At 39.2% G+C, this 22256-nt stretch overlaps 1 protein-coding gene across 7 annotated transcripts in view; it reads right to left on the bottom strand.

Annotated features, from left to right (window-relative positions):
- Positions 1–8676, bottom strand: part of mapk10 (mitogen-activated protein kinase 10) — a 48469-nt gene extending 39793 nt beyond the window's left edge. For 5 of the 7 annotated variants that reach the window (XM_034095602.2, XM_034095603.2, XM_034095606.2 and 2 more), the window contains exon 1: positions 8580–8676. In XM_034095602.2, the coding sequence (XP_033951493.1) occupies positions 8580–8582 (3 nt within the window). In that variant the 5' untranslated portion in view covers positions 8583–8676. The remainder of the gene's footprint in view (positions 1–8579) is intronic. The other 2 variants (XM_034095604.2, XM_034095605.2) reach the window with 1 other exon arrangement.
- Between the last annotated feature and the right edge of the window lie 13580 nt (positions 8677–22256).

Below are 22256 nucleotides of genomic sequence, written 5' to 3'. Positions count from 1 at the left end.
AAATGTTGGCAAAGCTGGGAGGCTTTTACAGTGAAGGTCAATTTGGTTTAAACGTAGATTTGCACATTTCCTGGAGCTTTAGTGTTGGCAGTTCAGTTCAAAAGATTGCAAAGGAGGAATAAAGTAGAGCTGCATGGGCTGCAGCTATCCCACAATGACTCTACCATCAAAGGTTTTCCAGTTAATGAAGCTCCCAGTGTGCTAATGATCATTTCTTCTGAATAAATGCATAAGTAATGTTAATGTTGGCAATGAAAATAATAGGCTAGAAAAAAAGTGTTTGGTCATATACTTGTAACAAAAGTGATAAATGTCCCTAAATGGTTTGGCAGTGTTCACAAAATGTAGAATAGCAGCTGAAAGTGTGTTTTCTCTTAGGATGTAAATGTAGGACATTCTGGACACAAATGTATTGCTCCACCAGTCTTTTAATAATGACACAGTCGAGGCTTTAGTGCCTCCGCTAAATCCAGGGCAGTGTTCAAAAAGAGATGTGGGACACTAAGGCGTTTGATTTCTGGTTGGCCCATTTAGGCCGACAGTTTACTCTATACCTTTGCTGTTGAACACTGATTCACTATAGTGCCTGGAATAAAAGAAGTAGAATAATCAAACAACTGAAATTAGATTCTAAGGGGAGTACAACCAAATAAAAACATTGGAGAGAGTTACATTGAAAACGAAAAGTACAGTTTTGAAGAGAGAGTTTTCTTAAATGCATCCACATATTGGTTGCAATCTACCACTGTTGTGATTTCATTTCACATCAATATCTTTGACATGACACCACTATCACCACATTTAGCAGCACAATATTTGCTATCAATCTAACAGGTCAACACTGAAATAAGCCCCTCCACCTAGCTAGCTACATCTGTCCCGCTCTAATCTTCAGCCATCTGTGTACATAACATATTAAACCTCTCACATGGCCAAAATGTTTGTCTTCCAGCAGTGTACAGTATGGTGTAATAATTCAAACACAACCTGGATCATCTCTCAAGATGATAACAGGATGTGCAGGAATATGTGGGGCACATGTTGTTTTTTCTTTACTTTACAAAATATTCAAACGTTATCACTTGAAAACAACATGAATGTAGAACATGTTTTTTGTATGCTGTTATACTTTTATAACAATCAGAATCAACCAGGACTTTTGCCCCCAAATATTTGGTAAATGTACAGTTTGCTGCTACTAGTATGAATCCTGCTTGGTTTTACCCATACTCTACAGTAAAATATGCAGTACTAATTCATTGTTAATGAAAAAAATGCCATTAATATTGATATAATAAGAGAAAATACATGAAGAAACATGAACAGGTGAGGAACAACTGATCATGTTATTATAGCTCTTCCTTTTTATGTTAAAATCAACATACAAATATGTTGCATATATACTGTTATGAATATCACTTTTTTCAAGTTTTCTGGGACTTTCATATTCACTCAAACCTGGTGGATCATTTCAAAAGGGATGTAAACCCTGTAGATGTTTGTCCACAACATATGGAGCAGAACCTTGAAACTCTGTGGGATCTTAACTGGATAACAATAAACAATTAATCTTGGAAGTGTCATTTAAAAAAAACATTACACTGCATAACAATAATAAGTTAGGAAGCCCTGACTGTCATGAAAAAAATGACTTGATTTGTATAATTATCGAGAACATTTAATCATGAATATGTGACAAAAATGACAGATATCACACTCTCTTTTGTCTTTGTGAAGCTGACAGCAGATTCTGAGCTTGTTGAACCCTGAGACCAGATTCTGCTGATAGTGGCAATGGTTGAAATGCTGCTCTAGCGGCTAAAACTGCAGTCAGCACCATTCTTTTAAATGCCCATATATCATTCTGACAACCATTTGTTTCATCAGTACATTGTCAGGTGAGGGTTTGTTACTTCAGAGTGTGGAGAGCAGCAGTGCTTCAGCAGGATGTACAGAACATTTGGACACTTTGTTGTAAAGATTGTACGTCGACATTTTCAATTTGTAGCAGTCAAATGTTGGATGTTAGTTCTGACATTTCCCCTTTTCTGGTATTGACTGTGTCTGATAGTGTTGTTTGAATGTATCAGCCTGGGATAAAAAACAAGCCAGTTTAAGATAAAACTGTGCCAAAGCATCACACTCATAGTCTGTGTCTCTCACTAACACATTCAGACACAAATGTATTGCACAATTACAAAAGGCCGGCTCTGTTACACTGATGAGACACTCGTTATTAGGAAAAAACTAAAGAAACTCAAGAATGAGACAGAAAAAGCCAAGAGAGGAGGTTTAAATTATCTGGAATGGGCTAATGCTTATCATTACTGATACAGCAGGCCATTCATCTCCAGTGCTGCATGGCGATGCTGATGCTGAGTTGTGCTGGTGTGTGTGTGTGTGTGTGTGTGTGTGTGTGTGTGTGTGTGTGTGTGTGTGTGTGTGTGTGTGTGTGTGTGTGTGTGTGTGTGTGTGTGTGTGTGTGTGTGTGTGTGTGTGTGTGTGTGTGTGTGCGCGCGCGTGCGTGTGTGTGTGTGTGTGTGTGTGTGCGTACGCACGCGCGCGTGTGTGTGTGTGTGTGTGTGTGTGTGTGTGTGTGTGTGTGTGTGTGTGTGTGTGTGTGTGTGTGTGTGTGTGTGTGTGTGTGTGTGTGTGTGTGTGTGTGTGTGTGTGTGTGTGTGTGTGTGTGTGTGTGTGTGTGTGTGTGTGTGTGTGTGTGTGTGTGTGTGTTCTGCAGTAGCTGTTCTTTAGTATTTGGATCCTTGGCATTCTGTTACATCCGCCTCATGGGCACAACAACGCCTCAGGCAAACCAATGATCACTCTGCATACTGAGTCCCATTGTTTAGCAGTATCTTATAATCCCAGCACGATCTACTGTAGGACACTTCAGCTCTCTCTTTCACCTGCTAGTTTACTGCACATGCATGGCAACCATGCTGCATAGCAGCCTCTGATTGGACGGCTGGAGGACCAGTGTTGAGGGCCAAAGAACTGTTAACATGGGCAAAGGCACCAGATCAGCAAATGTCTCACCGTTGATGCAGTTCCAGTGTTCACTTTACATAAATGGCTTCAATTCGTTTCTTAGGTTGTGATAACAAATATTTTAAAACTCCAATCATATTAACTGAATTGATTCAATTAATGTTAGTATCAAAGGTTGAGAAGAACGGTATCACCCTCTCAGCTCAACTAGAAGAAGAAGGCAACATTTTAAAAAGAAGAAAAGAGCTAAAGATAATTATCAGGAAAAGGTGAACATGTTTATCAGACACTGGACCGTTTGACTTGAAAAATGCAAGTCTAACTATTAACATTTTCAATTGCTGCTTTACATTTAGGCGTGGCCATTTTTCACTGTCACATTTTGTACTATTTAGCCGGCTCAGATATAATTGATGACATGTTAGTGTTCCAGTAAGACATACCACTGTGGGTGTATTGTACACACATGTAATGGAGCTAACCATTCCCTGGGACAGACCTGTCATGATTATAGTTTCCAGTAAACAAAACTGAAATTGTCCATTTATTTTCACAAAATGAAGCTCTATGCTTGATTAACCAAGTAAGATCAACATGACAGCATCAAAAGACCCAAATGAATATTTAATTATGCCAGTATGCTAGACAATACATTTGTGTGAACTGCAGAAACACTCATATCAGACAAAAATAGTATTCTTATCCAATTTAAATCATCAGAAAAATAAAATGCTGTTCCAGCCTTGGCAGAGCAGCAGGTGAATGTGCCCATTCGTGATTTTGAGTTTTTTCTTTTTAGAAAGGTAGGTTTAAATTCATAGACACTATTATTGAAGGAAAGGATATGAGAAAACGAAAAGTCTAATTTGAATATGTTTCATTATTTGTTTAAAAAAGTGCAGCCAGGAGAGATTTCAAGCCAATATTGACTGAAAATGTGTCTTGACAATAAGGTGTGTCAAAAAAATATTTAATAGAAACTGTACTGCAATCCATAAAAATAAAAATAGATAGAACATTTTTTAAATAGATTGGCAGAAAATGTATGGCAACAGTGTTGTATCAGCAGGTGTTTGGAATAGCTTGCTCTATACATTTGACAGACTATTCCTGACTCAGCACACATAATATAAGCTGAGTTATAGACAATGTGTTATGCCTGCATGAAATCGGTTGATTGACTGTTATGGCACCATAGAGCTTCTGATAAAGCACAATGTGCCCCCCTGTCCTGCACACCAGTATAATTGTTTCCTGTCGTATCCATCTTTGTTTCCTCTCCTCTCAACAATCTCCTTCCCTGTTTTGTTGAGGCTTTAGCACATGTTGTCACAATGTACCCCACAACAGCCTCCATCTATGTCTTCATTCTTCCCTCCATCCTAAACTCTGATGAGAGTCTGCGTTCTCCCTTTTCCTGCCTGTCTTTTGTCCCTCCCTCGCTCCCACCATTCCTGCTCCCGGGCTCCCAGCCTCGCTGCAACCGTCTCCCCTCCCCCTCCCTCCGAGCTCCATTGTGAGTGCTTGGCTCAGCAGCCTCAGCCTCTCCTGCAGTATGCAGCCTTGCCTCCACTGAGCAGCCTGAACCAAACGCAGTACAGCCTCCCATTTGGGCTCAGGGGAGGGGAAGGGGAAGCACTTCGAACTGCAGATAGAGCCAGGAAAACAAGACGGCACCGACTCCACAGCTCATCTACAAGGCTGCGATAATCTGAATGCTCACTGGCATCCTATCGATGTGTTTCTTTACAACATTTATCCTCTCTGTCTGTGCTTTCATCTGTCTCCTCGCTCACATCTCCTCATTCACTTCAAGTAAACAACAGACATGTTAGCTGAAAAGCTGCTGACACTGCAATTTCCAGATGAGCCGCATGGTAGAAACATGCACAGCTTTTGGCAGGTGCATGAACACATTTCTGATTTAAAGCTTTTCTTAGAGGATCTAAAACGTAGGGATAGGCTATAGGCGAAAGACCATGCACGTTATTCAAAGCACCATGCCCTTCTGTTAAACTCCTGAGTATTCATATATATCACGTAACAGGGTAGAAATATTTGATTTGACACGATGACAGAGCTTTCCAGATGCCATGGTTACAGTGAAGGATGCTTTCTAGAATAGATCGCTGCTGAGTTTACCACACCTTGTACTTTATGTACTAACATGTGTCCAATGCCGAAATCTCTCACATATAGCATCATATACACAAAGTGGATGGAATGCATCAAAATCGGAAGCCTTTAGCTTTAGTGCATAGAGAATGTTTGGCGATATAAACCAGGTTTACAGCATTGTATTTAGTCTCAAATTAATGCCTCCTCTAAAATCCTTTGATGGCCTCCGAGTTGCTACAGTGTCCCAACCCTTAGTGACTAGTCTCTTTACAGATGTGCTGCGAGCAGACTGGGAATGAATCTACACAGCTTAAAGTCTGGCACTCAGCTATCTGCAAAAACTAATAAAAGCTGCATTTTTGTCGGATCAAATCCAATTATGTAACTGTGCATCTCACTCTACAGGCACATTTCTCTGTTTGTCTGGAGTGGTAAGCAATACTGCAGCCTGAGGGAATCAACTTTCATGCGGCATTAATTGAATTTGTTTATAAGAATAACACGGTATGTGTCACTGTACGAGTTTCCCTAAAAACAGCCTTTATAGTTCAGATGTAAATATGGTCACACTAAACATTAATCGCACATTTCAGTCATAATAATCATGGGTAATTTAATGCAAACCGTTATAAAAGCAGTAAAGAGTGAATTATGACACCAGACAGGGATAATAAAACTCAAGTGCGTGAAAATAATATAATACACCATTTCCTTCTGGTAAACATAATAATGTTGGTTTAATTATATAAACCAAACATTACATCAGGAATCAAGAGAAACTCATGCTCATGAAAACACAGTCATACTTTCTTATTATTCCTTCAAAAAGAGGATGATGGACGACTCACATCTTCACCCTAACATGGATTATTAGTCGGAAAACCACATTTTTCACCAAACTATCGCCAACTTCTTTTTACTCTGCATGTTTGGATAAGTACAATGACAAAATTACCATTACAACCTGTTGGGATTCATTAGGACCACGTTAACACACAGCAAGGACCAATAAGTCAGGGTCATTGGGAGATGATGGACTGTGCCAGTGTTCCTCAGTAATTCATCCTCTTTAATGACCACTTTGACCTTCCATCCAATCATGAGAACCACGGCAGAATGGCCCTGAAAAGACTGATGCTGACATTTAAGTAATTGATGGTCAGCTATTGTTTTGGAAAAGTCATGAACTTATCCTATTCAGCCTCTAAACGTTATACCTATCTCGAACTGGACAGTGTTTATTGTCCTTTTTTTCACATGGTTATGTTTCTCTCCTATTATAGCTCATGCTGTTATGAATATTTCAGTGCTACAACACTAGAATTCATTAAAATCCTATAATATCTCTTTTAATGATGTTTAGCCACTTCGCTCTAGGTAGTTACCTCTATCACATTTTAAATATTTGCAAGTATTTTCTGTTATTAAGTCCACCTTTTTATGAACTGATCATCAAAACACCAATCTGCACCCTAATTGATTATCAATTATTTGTTTAAACAACTATATTGTCAGCTTATTGATTGTGAGGATGTGTTGCTTAACTTTGTTTAACATCATTGTATATTGAATATATTTGGGTTTTGGACTATTGGTTGAATAATACAATCCATCCATCCATCCATCTTCTGCCGCTTATCCGTGGTCGGGTCGCGGGGGTAGCAGTTCCAGCAGTTCCAGCAGAGAGCCCCAAACTTTATGCTGAATAATACAAGACATTTGAAAATGTACTGTTGGACATTTGGGTATTTGACAGCTTGAACAGACACTTTAGGATATTAATCACCAGATGAATTAATAATTAATCTAACTATCAGTTGTTGCAATAGTTCCTTCCTTCGCCGAATAATCATGCGAGCAACCCCCATTATCTCATCTTAATACATTGCCTTACTTTGTTGCATAACAAGGATTAGCAAACTGATGATCTCAAAGCAGAATGGAATTAAAATGCCAGCATCATCCACTGCACGATAACATTAGTCTGCTGTTGGCTATTTCCATTGATGATTCTCCATGGGTAAACAAGCTGCCTACCTAAAAATCAATATCAGTGAATATCACTTTGTGTATACCTGCAGTGGCAACTCCATAAAAAAAACCGGATTGTTTTATAAACTGAAGCAGAAATATTAAAAATATATTCAATACACATGATATATCTCAAGCTGATGATGAAGAGGAGGATGAGGAGACATAAGGTGAAGCTCTTTATCTAATGAATCACTCCCTTCAGCCGCTGCAGAAACACTCATAAAAGCTTTGTTTAGTTGTTAAGCGTGTTCCCTGCAGCACTTTCACAAGCATTGAAGCCTGTACATGAATAATTCAGCAACCAAGGTCACAGCGCTAGAACCTCTCTCTTTTCCTCCTCTTGGAGAGTTTGTTTTGACTCCTTTAAACCTTCACTGACTCACACTGACTCGACACACCACCAGTAATTAGACCATGACTGTGGGCATGCACCAAAAAGGTATGTGGAAGAATTTGAAAACTGAGCCAAATACTGGAACTAGTTTGTGACTGTTTACTTGCACCTGTGCATTTACATTCTATTTAAATATTTTTCCAATAATATGCACAAGAATGCCCAAAACTAATTTAGAGAAATGATCTACCCCTGTGGCTGCATCTCCTTTATTCCAATGTTTCCTGCGGGTGGATAACAACTCATCCCCTCTGTGTTATGAGCTCAGTTTTAATGACAAAGCCTCCCATAAACCTTCCCTTAATATCCACCACAAACACTCACGGCACCTTTATCACTGAGGAAAAAAAGTGATATAAATAAACAAATCAGACCGCTGAGAACATTTCTATCAGCTATTCTTGCACTTATGGTGGATCTGAGGCTGGTCCCACATCCCTGCTGAAGTATGGTCTGCATAATGCACAAGGTGCGCAGCTGACTTCTGAGGGGGAGGAGGGATAAACTCTGCATGTAGGCCTACAGTATGGAGCCTTGTGTTTTGAAGAGCATCATCCATTTGCACCACCTCTACACTTCTAATAAAAAACGCATAACATGCTTCACAACAGTGTTTATTCACACTAAGATTAGCAAATTACATGGTTCACAAAAATAAGATTTAAACTCAGAATATAAAAAAACAAAGAACGTCCTATCATGTGATCTTAATTTCTGGACAACATGATAAAAAGCTGTGTAATGTTAAAGCTTTTGCCTGTAAGGATGGAGGTGGTGATGGAGAGGATGGACATTTTGTCAGGTCAAGACTAACGTCATAATGAAATCACAGTGCTGTAGTTGTTATAAAACAACACCCGCGGAGGTGAATGCATCAAGATGGGGTTGATGTTTTCTTCATTTTTTTTGGGAAGGTGTCCCTTGCACCGAGGCATCGCTAGTGGACTTCATTAACCTTCCCTCCCGATCAATATTTATCACTCCACCCTCCAGGCAGCTTGGGGTGCACGCATCGCACCCACATTACACAAACACCCGGCCTTACCATTCCGTGCCAGCTGATGACGATCCCAGTCCGGTGACAGTCCTTTTCAAAACATCCCGACGAGAAACAGTGCGGTGACCATAGTTGAAGGCTTACTTTACACCGTTCATAAATATGGGTACAAAAAATAAATAGGCTACTAAAAAACAAGACAATGAGCAAATAAAAAGAAGCAAAGGTGGACGATAACCGATGTTTGCTGATGCTGAATCACTCTCCTTCCTCTGCTCACCACCTTGTAACTGTTGTGCTGCAAGATGCTGGCTGTTACATTGTGGACCTACGAGAGCAGAGAGAGAGGGAGGGAAGAGGAAGGGGGTATTGGGAAATATGTTGCCACAGCAACCGACCAGGTCTGACGTCAAGCCCGAGCAGATTGAGAGAGAGAGAGAGAGAGAGCGAGAGCGAGAGCGAGAGCGAGAGCGAGAGCGAGAGAGAGAGAGAGAGAGAGAGAGAGAGAGATGCATGTCTCTGTACGGGAGGGGCGCAGCAGCATCATTGTGTTCGCATCTTGTACCGATGAGACTGAATGAGAATATGGGGCGGGTTGTTGTTGTTTAGATTTGTCTCACTGAGCTGCCAACATCTCACCTCTTTCATCGGTCAACTCATTTAGCCAGGGCCGGCCCTGACCAATTTGCTGCCCTAGGCAAGATTTTAGCTGGGGCCCCCCCCCCCCTCCCAAAATGCCAACCCTGTCTCCTAAAAAATACGTTCCCACAGAACTAAACTGCATTCTCAATTACGTTTAGCTAGAAACGTATTGTCTCCCACGTTACGTTTGTTATGAACGTATCTCAAATACGTTTATTTATATCTTCTAGAAGCATATTTTCTTCCACGTTACGTTTGTTATGAACGTATCTTAAATACGTTTATTTTCTACATATCTTTGCCATTTATTGTCTTGCTTATAATAATGATAATAGTTATTTATAAATATCATTTTAGAGCACACATTTGAAATCGAGAATCGGGCTCGATATATGGTTAAATTAAAATCAGTAGGCGAGGCAGAAAATAATAGTTTTATCATGCCAAAAAGCTGCTGTGTCGTTTATTGCACCTCAAACATTAAAACTAGGGCTGTCAAACGATTACAATTTTTAATCAGATTAATCACAGTTTAAAAATTAATTAATCATGATTAATCACCATTCGAACTATGTTCAAAATATGTCATTTATTTATGTATATTGTTGTGGGAATGGAAAGATAAATGAAAGAAGGCGGATATATCCATTTAACATACAGTATCTATGTTTATTATAAAAAAATTCTGCGTGTCAAAATGAAAGACAACCCACACACACACCTATCAATCATCAAACCGTGGGGTCTTAATTCATTACGTGTTGATTTCTATCAACGGGGGAGTACTTCAGGAAAGTCGACAGAGGGGAGGGGGGGGGGGCGGCGGCTAGTGGAGTACTTCGTGACCACAGAGTGTGAACGTTGTGATCAGATGTTTTAGCGCAGTTCTCCAGTGAAGGGGGGAGTCTCCCTCCGCAGCCGGTTGGCGTAGTTTTGGCACAAGTCCGTTATACAGACCAACGTTAACAGCAGCCCTGTCTGTGCACACGGAGACCGACTCTGTCGTCCGGTGATCTAACCGCCTTCTGGAAAAGCTTCACAAGTACGTCGGTACGCAAATGCGCTTTGTGACACAAGTGACGGTACGCATTTCAGATTAGGCACATACCCTGCGTACCAGTTATGTGCACCCCTGTACTACAGCAAAAGTATTCTCCGTTGGGACTTCCTGCAACAACACCACGCCGTTATCAAAGATGTTCTATTGAGAAGACGATCACTAAGTGACAAAAGTTTTCAAAACCGTGGCTACTGAAATAAATCTTACTAACTGCTGACTGTGCAATTTACTCCGCGCGAGTTGGCAGACTTTATTTTGCTTACTTTAACATCATTTTTCATGCTGGGGCTAAGCCATTTCTTGGTATGGGTGTAGCCCCAGCCATACCCTGGCGCTGCCACTGGTGGCACGGGGCGGGCCATTCTGCACATGCGTTAAATGCGTTAAATATTTTAACGCAATTAATTCAAAAAATTAATTACCGCCGTTAACGCGATCATTTTGACAGCACTAATTAAAACAAATCCAGAGTTACGTGTTTCTGTACTTCCTCTAAGAAGAAAGGACAGTAGAAGATCTCCGTGGCTTCAGGCTTGATCGCCGTTCAAATGACAGCGTTGGTTTCCCCAAAAGTGGGCGGGGCTGTAAAGTGACGTAGATTTTACTCCCCGGGCGCTGTTCAAAATGGCTGCCCACTGCTCCTAACACTAGGATGGGTCAAATGCAGAGAAACAATTTCCCCACGGGGATTAATAAAGTATATCAATCAATCAATCAATCAATCAATCTATTATTCAAAACCATTCTATTTATTCTAACGTAAATTACATGCCAGTGTTTTATCTTTTTATTTATTTGTTTTTATTTTAAATCGTATAATGTCGGACTTTTCTCCGTCTGTGAGGAAAAGAAATGGGGCTTAGAAATATTGAAATCTGTATTTTTTTAAATCTTTTCCTTCTAATTTGTTATTCTTTTCTAAATAACACACTGTTATTTACTCAACAATAACATACAATTACCCTTGTTTTTATTTATTCATTTAATTCTATAATCTTGGGCTTTTTAGCCGTAAATAAAGTCACCGGAAACAGACAGGACATTTCGAGCGATACACACCACAAACCCACCAAACTGATTACCCAAGATCCTCAGCTTGAAGCTCGTTGATTGGATGTTTTAGCCGCAATGCACGCTGGGATATGGTGTTAATAAGATATGATATCCGACAACGAAAAATAAAATAATACCTAATTCAGAGTGTTCTTGCTTTTCTCTTTGGAAGTCATCACATAACGGCATTGTAATACACGGTTCGGCTGCATTAAATATTACACATCTGCCGTAGTTCTTTATTTATAGAGCCCTGATGAGAAGACTTCTGGACAAACAGGAGAACTGCTGCCAAAACTGAATACTTGACGTGGATCATAAATATATCAACAATTAAACAACATCTTCAATTTCTTTTCACAAAATACGTCTCCTTGCAGTATCAATAGTAATTCGGCTGACTTTTATATTTGATCCAATTGGTATATAGATTATATTTACACCATAACGGTGCACAGCTGATAGAAAAGGACTTGTAGTTTTTAAAGATATTACTGATTTTCTTTGAATATCAGAATGTAAATACTGAGTTGAGAGAATAGTCAGGGGATTTGGGTGATGGGAGACACATCTATGGAATCACAATTTCAATAGCTTACCATTAAATGACGGATATGCCTTTCTGTCTGTGATGTTTTACAAATCAGATATTAATGTATAGAAGTAAAACAAGAGAAATAGTATAGCAATATCCTGTAAAATTATGTAAAAACATGAATAAAACTAAATATCTTCAGATGTTATACATACATAAGTGTCTACACTAATAATACAAAGTTATTATTAGTATGCTGTGTGTACCTTGTGTGCACCGCCTAGTGGTTAAAGCATGTTATTGAATTATTTTTGTTGAATAATGTTATTTGATTAAACAATATTAAGAGTACATACTTTCATAGGGGGAAAGTAGAAGGTCAATAATAGAAATATTATATAGACTATAAAAAGTCAAGAAGATACTAAGTGATCTCTACAATAAAACAGTTTAGTGCCGGATGTACACAGATATTAATAGGAGGATGTGCAAAACAGAAAAATGAATTAACCTTTATTAACACATTAAAGAATACTTTAGGTTAAGGTCTTCTTTTAAACAAGAAAAAAGCTTTGGGGGTATCTATCTACAGATGAATATTAAGCTTGACAAAGTACTTAACGTCTAAAATATTGCTTTCCTGCAATGTTAACTATGTTGAAGCACTTATTTTAACTGATAGTATAAGAAATGTGCAGAATATGACAGTTTAATGGTGGAGGTACACACATATTGATAGATGTCTTGTAATGCACTGTTGAGGAACCTGCGACCCAAGTTGTGTATAAGATCAATACACCTTAGAAAATCTTGAAATCTTGAAAGGGATGTGCAAAATAGCCATTATACAGTTTTTAATTAATTATTAGTAGAGAATAACGAGTAATGAATATACTTTATAAAGATCTGCAGATAAATGTTTAGTCTTCTCAAGCACCAACTATCAAATATCTCTCCTGATTGTTGGCACTTGACAATCACCTTCCCTGAATTTTACTCAGGTGTAACTAAAGTCTGCTTTAAGGGTTGTTTATATTCCACATCATTAATCAGAATCTGCAAAGTAACTAAACTAAATGTAGTGAAGTAAAAATACCAGGTTAACCTCTGAATTGTAGTGGAGTAGAATTACAAAGTAACAATGAGCTGTCGTGTGGGTATATATTAATGCTGCCCATTATGGATACAAGCGATTTTCACCCATTTAGTAATTACATGTTTTAAATGTGTACACACCAATGTGTTTCCTATCGCCTAAACCTCCAGGGCTGTACACAGTTTAATACTGTCAACTTCTACATTTGGGAAAAACGTCTTTTAAAACTACCATTCCCAGTCTTCTGTTACGGCCCCTACACACGGCGGCGCGGCGTGCGTTGCCGCTTCAACGCTTCTGCCCATTCACTTTGAATGGGGTGACGTCACGATTCACCGAACTGCATTGTGGGAGCAAAGCGTAGCTTCTCTCGCGGTGATCGCTGCAAAAGTAGAGCAATGTTCTACTTTTGCCGCCTCGACGGAGGCGTCAGCCAATCAATTCCCGCGTATGCAAATCTGACAGTACAAGCACTAGCCAATCAAACCGGGTGTATGTTGGGAGAGCCAGACCGCAGTTATTTCGCCATATGTCAAAAAATGGAGGAGAAAATTATCGTGGCGGTAGGGAATCACCCGGTACTCTATGACCAGTCCCTCTTTACATACAGGGATACAAACCGGAGGAGCCAGGCATGGGGGGAGGTGGCAGAGACAGTGGGTGAAACTGGTAGGTTTTCGCTTGTTTGTGGAGTTTATATCCAGTGTACTTCGTTTGAATGGACAGCTAGCAAGCATAGACAGTATATTTAGCCAGCATGGATGTAGCATGAATGCTTTGCTTTGTATGTCCGGGGCGGGACATTCATGTGATTGGTTGTTGGTCGCGTTGCTCGTGTTGACTCCCCAAGCTCAAGACACGCCCACCGCCAAGCGGCAACGCACGCCGCCGTGTGTAGGGGCCGTTACTGTCCTTTCTTCTTAGAGGAAGTACAGAAACACGTAATTCTGGATTTGTTTTAATGTTTGAGGTGCAATAAACGACACAGCAGCTTTTTGTCATGTTAAAACTATTATTTTCTGCCTCGCTCATGAGAGTAACAGCTGGCGATATTACAGCCTCGCCTACTGATTTTAATTTAACCATATATCGAGCCCGATTGTCGATTTCAAAGGTGTGCTCTAAAATGATATTTATAAATGATTAATATCATTATTATAAGCAAGACAATAAATGGCAAAGATAGTATGTAGAAAATAAACATATTTAAGATACGTTCATAAGGAACGTAACGTGGGAGAAAAAATGTTTCTAGAAGATATGTAGAAAATAAACGTATTTGAGATACGGTCATAACGAACGTAACGTGGGAGTAAATACGTTTCTAGCTAAACGTAATTCAGAATGCAGTTTAGTTCTGTGGGAACGTAATTTTTAGGAGACAGGGTTGCAAAATGCAGACACTCACTATGACTCGCGCATGCATGCACGGTTGTGGCATGACCACCAAAACAGAAATATATGGACACAAGATGTGTGCAAATGTATTTAGTGTCCTATCCATTTGAACATGATTTAAGTGGGGGGTGGACCTTACCTCCTAGGGGGCTCCGGGGGCATGCTCCCCCGGGAAGATTTTTTTTAATATTGAAGTTAAAAGCATCAATCTGGTGCACTTTGAGAGCAACATTAAGATATCTATGGATACATCTCTCAACACCCATATGAAACAGAACTGTAAGCAGATTTACTTTTTATTTATGGATATTTTACAAATCACTCCCCTTTTAAATTGTATTCTTCTTTATTAATAACAACTCAATCAAATCGGAGCCTCTCAGTCTTTCAGGAGAGAGCTCTCTAAAGTTCTCCCCCCGCGGCCGCTTATACAGTAAATTCCAATGTTAATAAAAGCTGTATACGTTTTTTGGGAGTTTGATTTATTTTAAATTAACACAAATACAAAATTAAAACCCATAATTGCACACTAAAACCATTATTTCAAAAAAAATAACTATTTCACATAAACCTCTGGTTTTTACTGGGGCTGGGGCAGTTCAACTTGATTTTGGGGGAGGGTGCGCCATAGTTTATGGACACTGTACGCAATATAGGCGTAGTTCTGTTAGTATAAGATAATAAGATGTACTTTGTTGATCCAAAATCGGGAAATTGTGTTGTTATGAAATAAAAAATATATTTTATTTTTATTTCTAACTTTTTTTTTATTTTAAATTTTCGTTGCCCCCCATTGTTTGATGCGCCCTTAGCATTCGCCTATACTGCCTATGCCGAGGGCTGGCCCTGGATTTAGCCAACAGTGCAGGGGCGCTCCAAGAAATCTCTGCACAGGGAGGTCAGATACTGAAAATTAGGTTTGTATAGGCTACACCAAAACCAAAAGTGATTTCAATTTGAGGGTTAAGAATTTGCAAACTTTGAGTTTCTTATTCCACACGTTGTTCAAGATTCAGTGGCATCTAGCATTGTGTTTGCAGATTGTAGTGTACTCAATACCCTACCACTACCCCCTCCCTTTAGAGCAGGGGTGTCAAACTCAATTTCATCGCGGGCCACATCAGCATTATGGTTGCACTCAAAGGGCCGGTTGTAACTTTAAGACATATATACATATATAAATGTTTAATATATATAAAATAATGTATTATATTACATCATTGCCTCTGCATCGGATTATCATCGGATAGGGTAATAACTTCATAATTAACTACGTCTGAAAGCAGAATTCTTGGGCAAATAATTGCAAGTCTCTTCAGTGCGTATGTCCCAAAATAATTTAAAAAGAAAAGCCAAATTCTGGAGAAAAAAGAAATAGAAGTGACATTTTGAAATAAAAATCTATTTCTGAGAAAAATGAATTCTATGAAAAAATGCATATTTTTGAAGAAAAAAAGGCAAATTCTGAGAAAAAAGTCATATTTGAGATGCATTGTGGGACATGTAGTTTATGGGCAACATGCTTCTGTAGCATGTAACCGTATAATAAACATATTATATTCTTTGCAAGCACTTGTGGGGCCACATGAAATGAAGTCGCGGGCCGAATGTGGCCCCCGGGCCTTGAGTTTGACACGCCTGCTTTAGAGGTAAGTGTAGGGAAATATGGTGGCTTTCAGGTACAGTAAAAATGCAAAAGGGGCGGCTGATCGTATCAGGCCACTGGCAAACCCTTAGGAGGCAGGACTGCAACAGTGACAATGATTGTCTGCTAAAAATGTTATACATACTTAAAAACAAGAAGAAAAACGAATGAAAGCCATCGGTAAAAAAAAGGCAAGGCACATTTTTAAGAAGACATTAGTACAAATAAACTCAATGCATACAGCAACAAGCATAACAAAAATCGAATCGCTTCTGAGATGAGCTTTTAGTGTTTATAGTGCAATTTCTTTCTTTTTAAAAAATGTTATTTACATAATACTTTTGTTAGCCTTTCTGGACCGTTGGTTTTATTGTATTTATTCATTCTTATATTTTATTTCCCAGTTGTACCTGACATATCGCTATGACTCTTCATCTTTTTTATATATTTCTGCAAAAAAGAGAAAAGTAATCAAATCATTCATCCTATCTGTAAATGTATTCGGATTATCTGCAGTATGCACATGCCAATGGCTCTTTAAGCCTCGGGTCACATCTGGATTGGGCAACAAGACCTTGCTGCCCACCAGACTACTGAATGCAGTCATTTAATAAATTGATTTTTAAAGCCGCAGTATACATTTCACATCTACATTAAATGAGGTTTGGCAACTTCAAGAAGAGGAACCAAAATATATGTGAGTGTTAAGCCTGTTTAATGTTGCTGTTTGGTGTGGAGCAGAATGGATTTATTTGGTTTAACAGACCACAAGAGTAACATTTTATATAGAAGTGATAACTGTATGCAGCTTTGGCAGAACTGTTGCAAACTCCTAATCATAAATTACATTTCTCAGTATTTTTATAAAATGCAGTCGCCAGCAAATGAGCTTTTAAGTATAAAACCAGTCCATCAGGTGGATGGAATAACAAAACATTAATTAAAACATGGCAAGGCCTGTAAAGCGCTCAAAAGAAGGTCAGGTTCTAATTTCCTCAAGTCAGGCTCCAAGGTTGCCCGGCTGCCAACAATGAGGTATGTCCTGACCTCAGTTTAATACGAAGATTAATAAAGCGTTTGACATTGTTGACTTCTACAGCAATGAGAGGTAATTGAAATCTTTTTTCAGAGTCTACTGACCCTCATTGGGTAGCAGTTCTCAGTTTGTGTTTGAGCATTGAATCACATTAAATTAATTGTTTTCCAACATTTATTTTAATGCTAACAGTCAGGGGTATTATAATGCATTATCTTGATTATTATTGATTATTACATGGCTTAGTTGAATACTCGATTCTGATTGGTCAATTCAGAACACGTGACACGTTGTTAATACCGAACAGACAGACCGCTGTCAAGGACTTATTGACCGTTGTTAAGGACGCTCACATCTTCAGAAAGAAGTCCGGTCGATTGAACTGTATACAGTTGGGCTTTTGGAACTGGGACAAGAAAAACTGCGGAGAAGTAACGGGCAGAAACCCTCCTTTTTACGCAGCGGTCCAGACATAGACATCAAACGGCGACACATATTCACTTGCCAGTTACTTTGTCATTAGGGCAGGGATATCTAGATACTTTCCAAGGTTTGACATCATGAATTGTGCTACTTTTAAAGCAAGGAGCGATGTTTTCAAATCTGTAATCAAAAAGCTCCTCAAAAACGCTATCGAAGCCTGCCGTTGCTACGTTAGTTCAAACAGTAACAACGGATTATTTTTCTTCGCGGATGCATGTCAATTTAAATCAATACATACAACTATTTTTTAAATCAATAAAATCATTTTCTAAATCCATAAAAGCATTTCAATTAATATTGGGAGTCATAACGTTACTTTGTTGAGAATGTGGCCATGTAATAAGCGGGATAATGTGCAGCGACTTGGTCATTATGGGGAAAAGAACACCTTCATGCCGATCTAGATCCCTCCGCTTCGCGTCGGGCTCCTGATCAGCCTGTCGGTGTTCTTTTCCCCATAATGACCGCGTCGCAGCACATTATCCCTTACTTAAAAGGTTTTGCAATGTTTGTTTCAAAACACAACAAGAATGTGCATTCATAACATGGATGATCATGCTTATAAAATCTAACATGAGATTGCGTACACCTTTCTTTTCTTCACATGAAGCAAGCATCCATGTTGTTTAATAGTCTAGCAGGAAGGGCCCTCAGATTTTGAGATACCCCTACCCGAGGTAGAACAAATGACAACAATGATTTTTCTTATCTTTAGGGTCTCCCATTAATGTAATTGATTGTTGTCAAATTTTATTTTGGGGGAAAAAATCCCTGAAAAAGAGCCAAATTAGACCAGGCCGAATATGGGAAAGGTGACAAGAAAGCCCATAACTTGAGAAGGACAACTCTTTTCCTCTTCAGATTTGCTGAGGTATGAACCAGGTGGCTGTCCTACATCACCAAATAGTCAGACAATTATTTAACTAAAACAATACTGAATTATAGTCCTAAACTTAAACGTAGCTTTAGTTTAGACGGAAATTGTACTTTTTGGTGATAGGAACATAGGACTCAATCACTTTTCTCTCATTTATCAGAAAAACAGAAATCCCTAAAAAATATACCATTACTGAATTGTCTAGGGTGCTATTGAACACTAACCAGTAGTTGTATGGAAATATCTGGTACAGTTCTATTGCAAATGAGATTTATTTAGACATAAAGAAGCCTACCTCTTCTCTGATACAGTCAAATTCCGAATGGGGGATAAGTGGCATAATAACCTATACGTTAAGAATGCTCACTCTGATGGTCATTATATTGGAGAGGGAAATACCAGGTGGCTGAACTACATCACCAAATAGTCAGAATAAGAGCAACCCAATACCATAAAGTGTATTAGTTCTAAATGGCAAGCCTCGTCTAAAACATAGGTGTAAATAGTACAGGTTGTATTGAAACTGGAACCTTAATTAAAAGTACAGTTTACAAATCATCAAATAATTGAGTGAGAGGTCAAGTATATAGATACTAGAATATAATGTTAAATGTCAGGTTCCTCGGAAACGTTAGGAGAAACATTTTGACATTCTGTCAATGTGTCCCCTGGTTGAATGGCCCCATCTCTGACAATCCACCCCTTGCCAATAGGACTCCATAACAAGGGTTTGGGTTCGGGCTGTGACACCATATCGCTGTCTGAAACATTGCTCTTTGTACATGTTGTTGAAATGCATCCTCTGTTGGCGGCAGATTTTCCGAGGCTGCATCTGTTGTTGATGCAATTATGAACCTCAGTTCATCCAAGTTTGTGTGTTTGAGGCACTGAAGGAGGATGTTATGGTTGACAGTGTCGAATGCTGCAGTCAGATCCAGTAGGATGAGGAGAGATGGGGAACCAGTGTCAGCCGCCATCAGTAGGTCGTTTGTGACCCTGACCAGAGCTGTTCCAGTGCTGTGGGCGACATGCTGTGGAGATGGTCCTGAAGCTGGGCGGCAACTACAATGATGTCTACCAGCATGTCGTGCACTCACTGGCTGTGGCACAACAAGTACTTTGTACAGAATAGGAAAGACAACAGCATTCACCAAACTCAAGACCCATCTCAGCGAGCTCAAATATCTGGCCCATTTTGGACTCTCTGCCAGCTTGGAAGAGTCTTTGCCAGTCACAAGAGAATTGGCACTTCTGCTATATGGAAAAAAGGAAATTGGACTGATGTGCACAAACTTGGATGAACTGAGGTTCATAATTGCATCAACAACAGATGCAGCCTCGGAAAATCTGTCGCCAACAGAGGATGCATTTCAACAACATGTACAAAGAGCAATGTTTCAGACAGTGATATGGTGTCACAGCCCGAACCCAAACCCTTGTTATGGAGTCCTATTGGCAAGGGGTGGATTGTCAGAGATGGGGTCATTAAACCAGTGCTATTTTCAAAACCCCCAGCACCTACAGAAGTGAGAGACATTACTCGCTTGTATTGCAAAGATGCAAAGTGTGGAGAGAGTGGAAAGTGCCAGTGCCTCTGTTGGCCTTCCCTGTACGGGGTTCTGCACCTGCTGTGCAGAATGTCAAAATGTGTCCCCTAATGTTTCTGAGGAACCTGACATTTGACATTATATTCTAGTATCTATATACTTGACCTCTCACTGAATTATTTGATGAATTGTATACTGTACTTTGAATTAAGGTTCCAGTTTCAATACAACCTGTACTATTTACAGACGAGGCTTGCAATTTAGAACTAATACACTTTATTGTATTGGGTTACTCTTATTCTGACTATTTGGTGATGTAGTTCAGCCACCTGGTATTTCACTCTCCAAATATGATGACCATCAGAGTGAGCATTCTTAACTTAGGCTATTTTGCCACTTATACCCCATTCGGAGTTTGACTGTATCAGAGAAGAGGCCTATCAATCAATCAATCAATCAATCAATCAATCAATCAATCAATCAATCAATCAATCAATCAATGTTTATTTATATAGCCCAATATCACAAATGTTACATTTGTCTCAGTGGACTTCACAGTTTGTACAAAATATCAGTATGACAATACGACACCCTTTGTCCTTAGACCCTCACATCGTACAAGGAAAAACTTCCGGAGAAAACCCACAGTTTTAAAGGGGAAAATGGGAGAAACCTCAGGGAGAGCAACAGAGGAGGGATCCCTCTCCCAGGACGGACAGACGTGCAATAGATGCCGTGTGTAAATTGAAAAGATAATACATTTGCAACATAGGTAGTCCAAATATTTGGAAATGCATGTGTATAATAGGAAGATGAATCCACGAGGATATCCATCCAGGACCTATGATCCAGGACCACAGCCACGACTCAAGATCCAGGGCTCACGATGCAGGACACAGGACCGCAGGATCATCCATGACTCCGGATCCCAGCGTATACACCTATAGACCTAGGCAAGGCCAGGCAAGGTAAGGCAAGTTTATTTATATAGCACCTTTCAGCACCAGGCAAATCAAGGTGCTTTACAAAAATGAAAGACATTTTGACAAAGGCATTTAAAAACAGTAAAAGATAATAAAATAAACATTAAAACAAAAACAAAAAATGAAAGACATTAAGAAAATGGCATTTAAAATCAGTCATTAAAAAGAAAAGCTAATAAAATAAACATTAAAAGATAAAAGTTACAGTGCAGTCTAAGATATGAATAGTTCAATTCTTTAGGTTCTTGATTTTTTATTTATTCACAGAACCTCCCTTTGGAAATCCGAACATTTCCGTCCCGATTATTAATTTAGACTGATTGTTTGTGACATCCACAATCGGACCCTCAGGAGGGTGTACTAGCCCCCTATTCTGCTTTGCGTTCCATAACAAAGTCTTTAAGTGTTACCTGAACACCCCGTGTTACCAAAACACTATTTTTCACCTGTCGGTGATGTGATACTTGTTCCTCAGTACAAATCACCCAAAAATTGATCGTAAACCCTGGCTACGATGGATATCCCAAATATCCTACTTTCAAGCAGTCCCTTTCATAAATGTCATGGAGTTTAATTACGTTTAAATTTAAAACATTAAAAGAAAAAATACATGGATAAAAGTTACAGTGCAGTCTAAGATATGAATAGTTCAATTAAAAGCAGCGACAAAAAGAAAAGTCTTCAGCCTGGATTTAAAAGTAGTCAGAGTTGCAGCGGACCTTCAGGTTTCTGGGAGTTTGTTCCAGATGTTTGGAGCATAATAACTGAACGCTGCTTCTCCATGTTTAGTTCTGACTCTGGGGACAGAAAGCTGACCAGTCCCTGAAGACCTGAGAGATCTGGATGGTTCATAATTTAGCAGGAGGTCAGAAATGTAATTTGGGCCTAAACCATTCAATGCTTTATAAACCAGCAGCAGTATTTTGAAATCTATTCTTTGACACACAGGAAGCCAGTGTAAAGACTTCAGAACAGGAGTGATGTGATCCACTTTCTTAGTGTTAGTGAGGACTCGAGCAGCGGCGTTCTGAATCAGCTGCAGGTTCCTAATAGATTTTTAGGACAGGCCTATGTCTAAAGAAATCTCATTTGCAATAGAACTGTACCAGATATTTCCATACAACTACAGGTTAGTGTTCAATAGCACCCTAGACAATTCAGTAATGGTATATTTTTCAGGGATTTCTGTTTTTCTGATAAATGAGAGAAAAGTGATTGAGTCCTATGTTCCCATCACCAAAAAGTACAATTTCCATCTAAACTAAAGCTAGGTTTACAGGACTATAAATCAGTATTTTTTTAGTTAAATAATTGTCTGACTATTTGGTGATGTAGGACAGCCACCTGGTTCATATCTCAGCAAATATGAA

This window comes from Pseudochaenichthys georgianus, chromosome 12, assembly GCF_902827115.2.
Source record: "Pseudochaenichthys georgianus chromosome 12, fPseGeo1.2, whole genome shotgun sequence".
Lineage (NCBI taxonomy): Eukaryota > Metazoa > Chordata > Actinopteri > Perciformes > Channichthyidae > Pseudochaenichthys > Pseudochaenichthys georgianus.
Note: the sequence above shows the minus strand (reverse complement) of the source record. Positions and strands in the feature narration are given on the sequence as shown.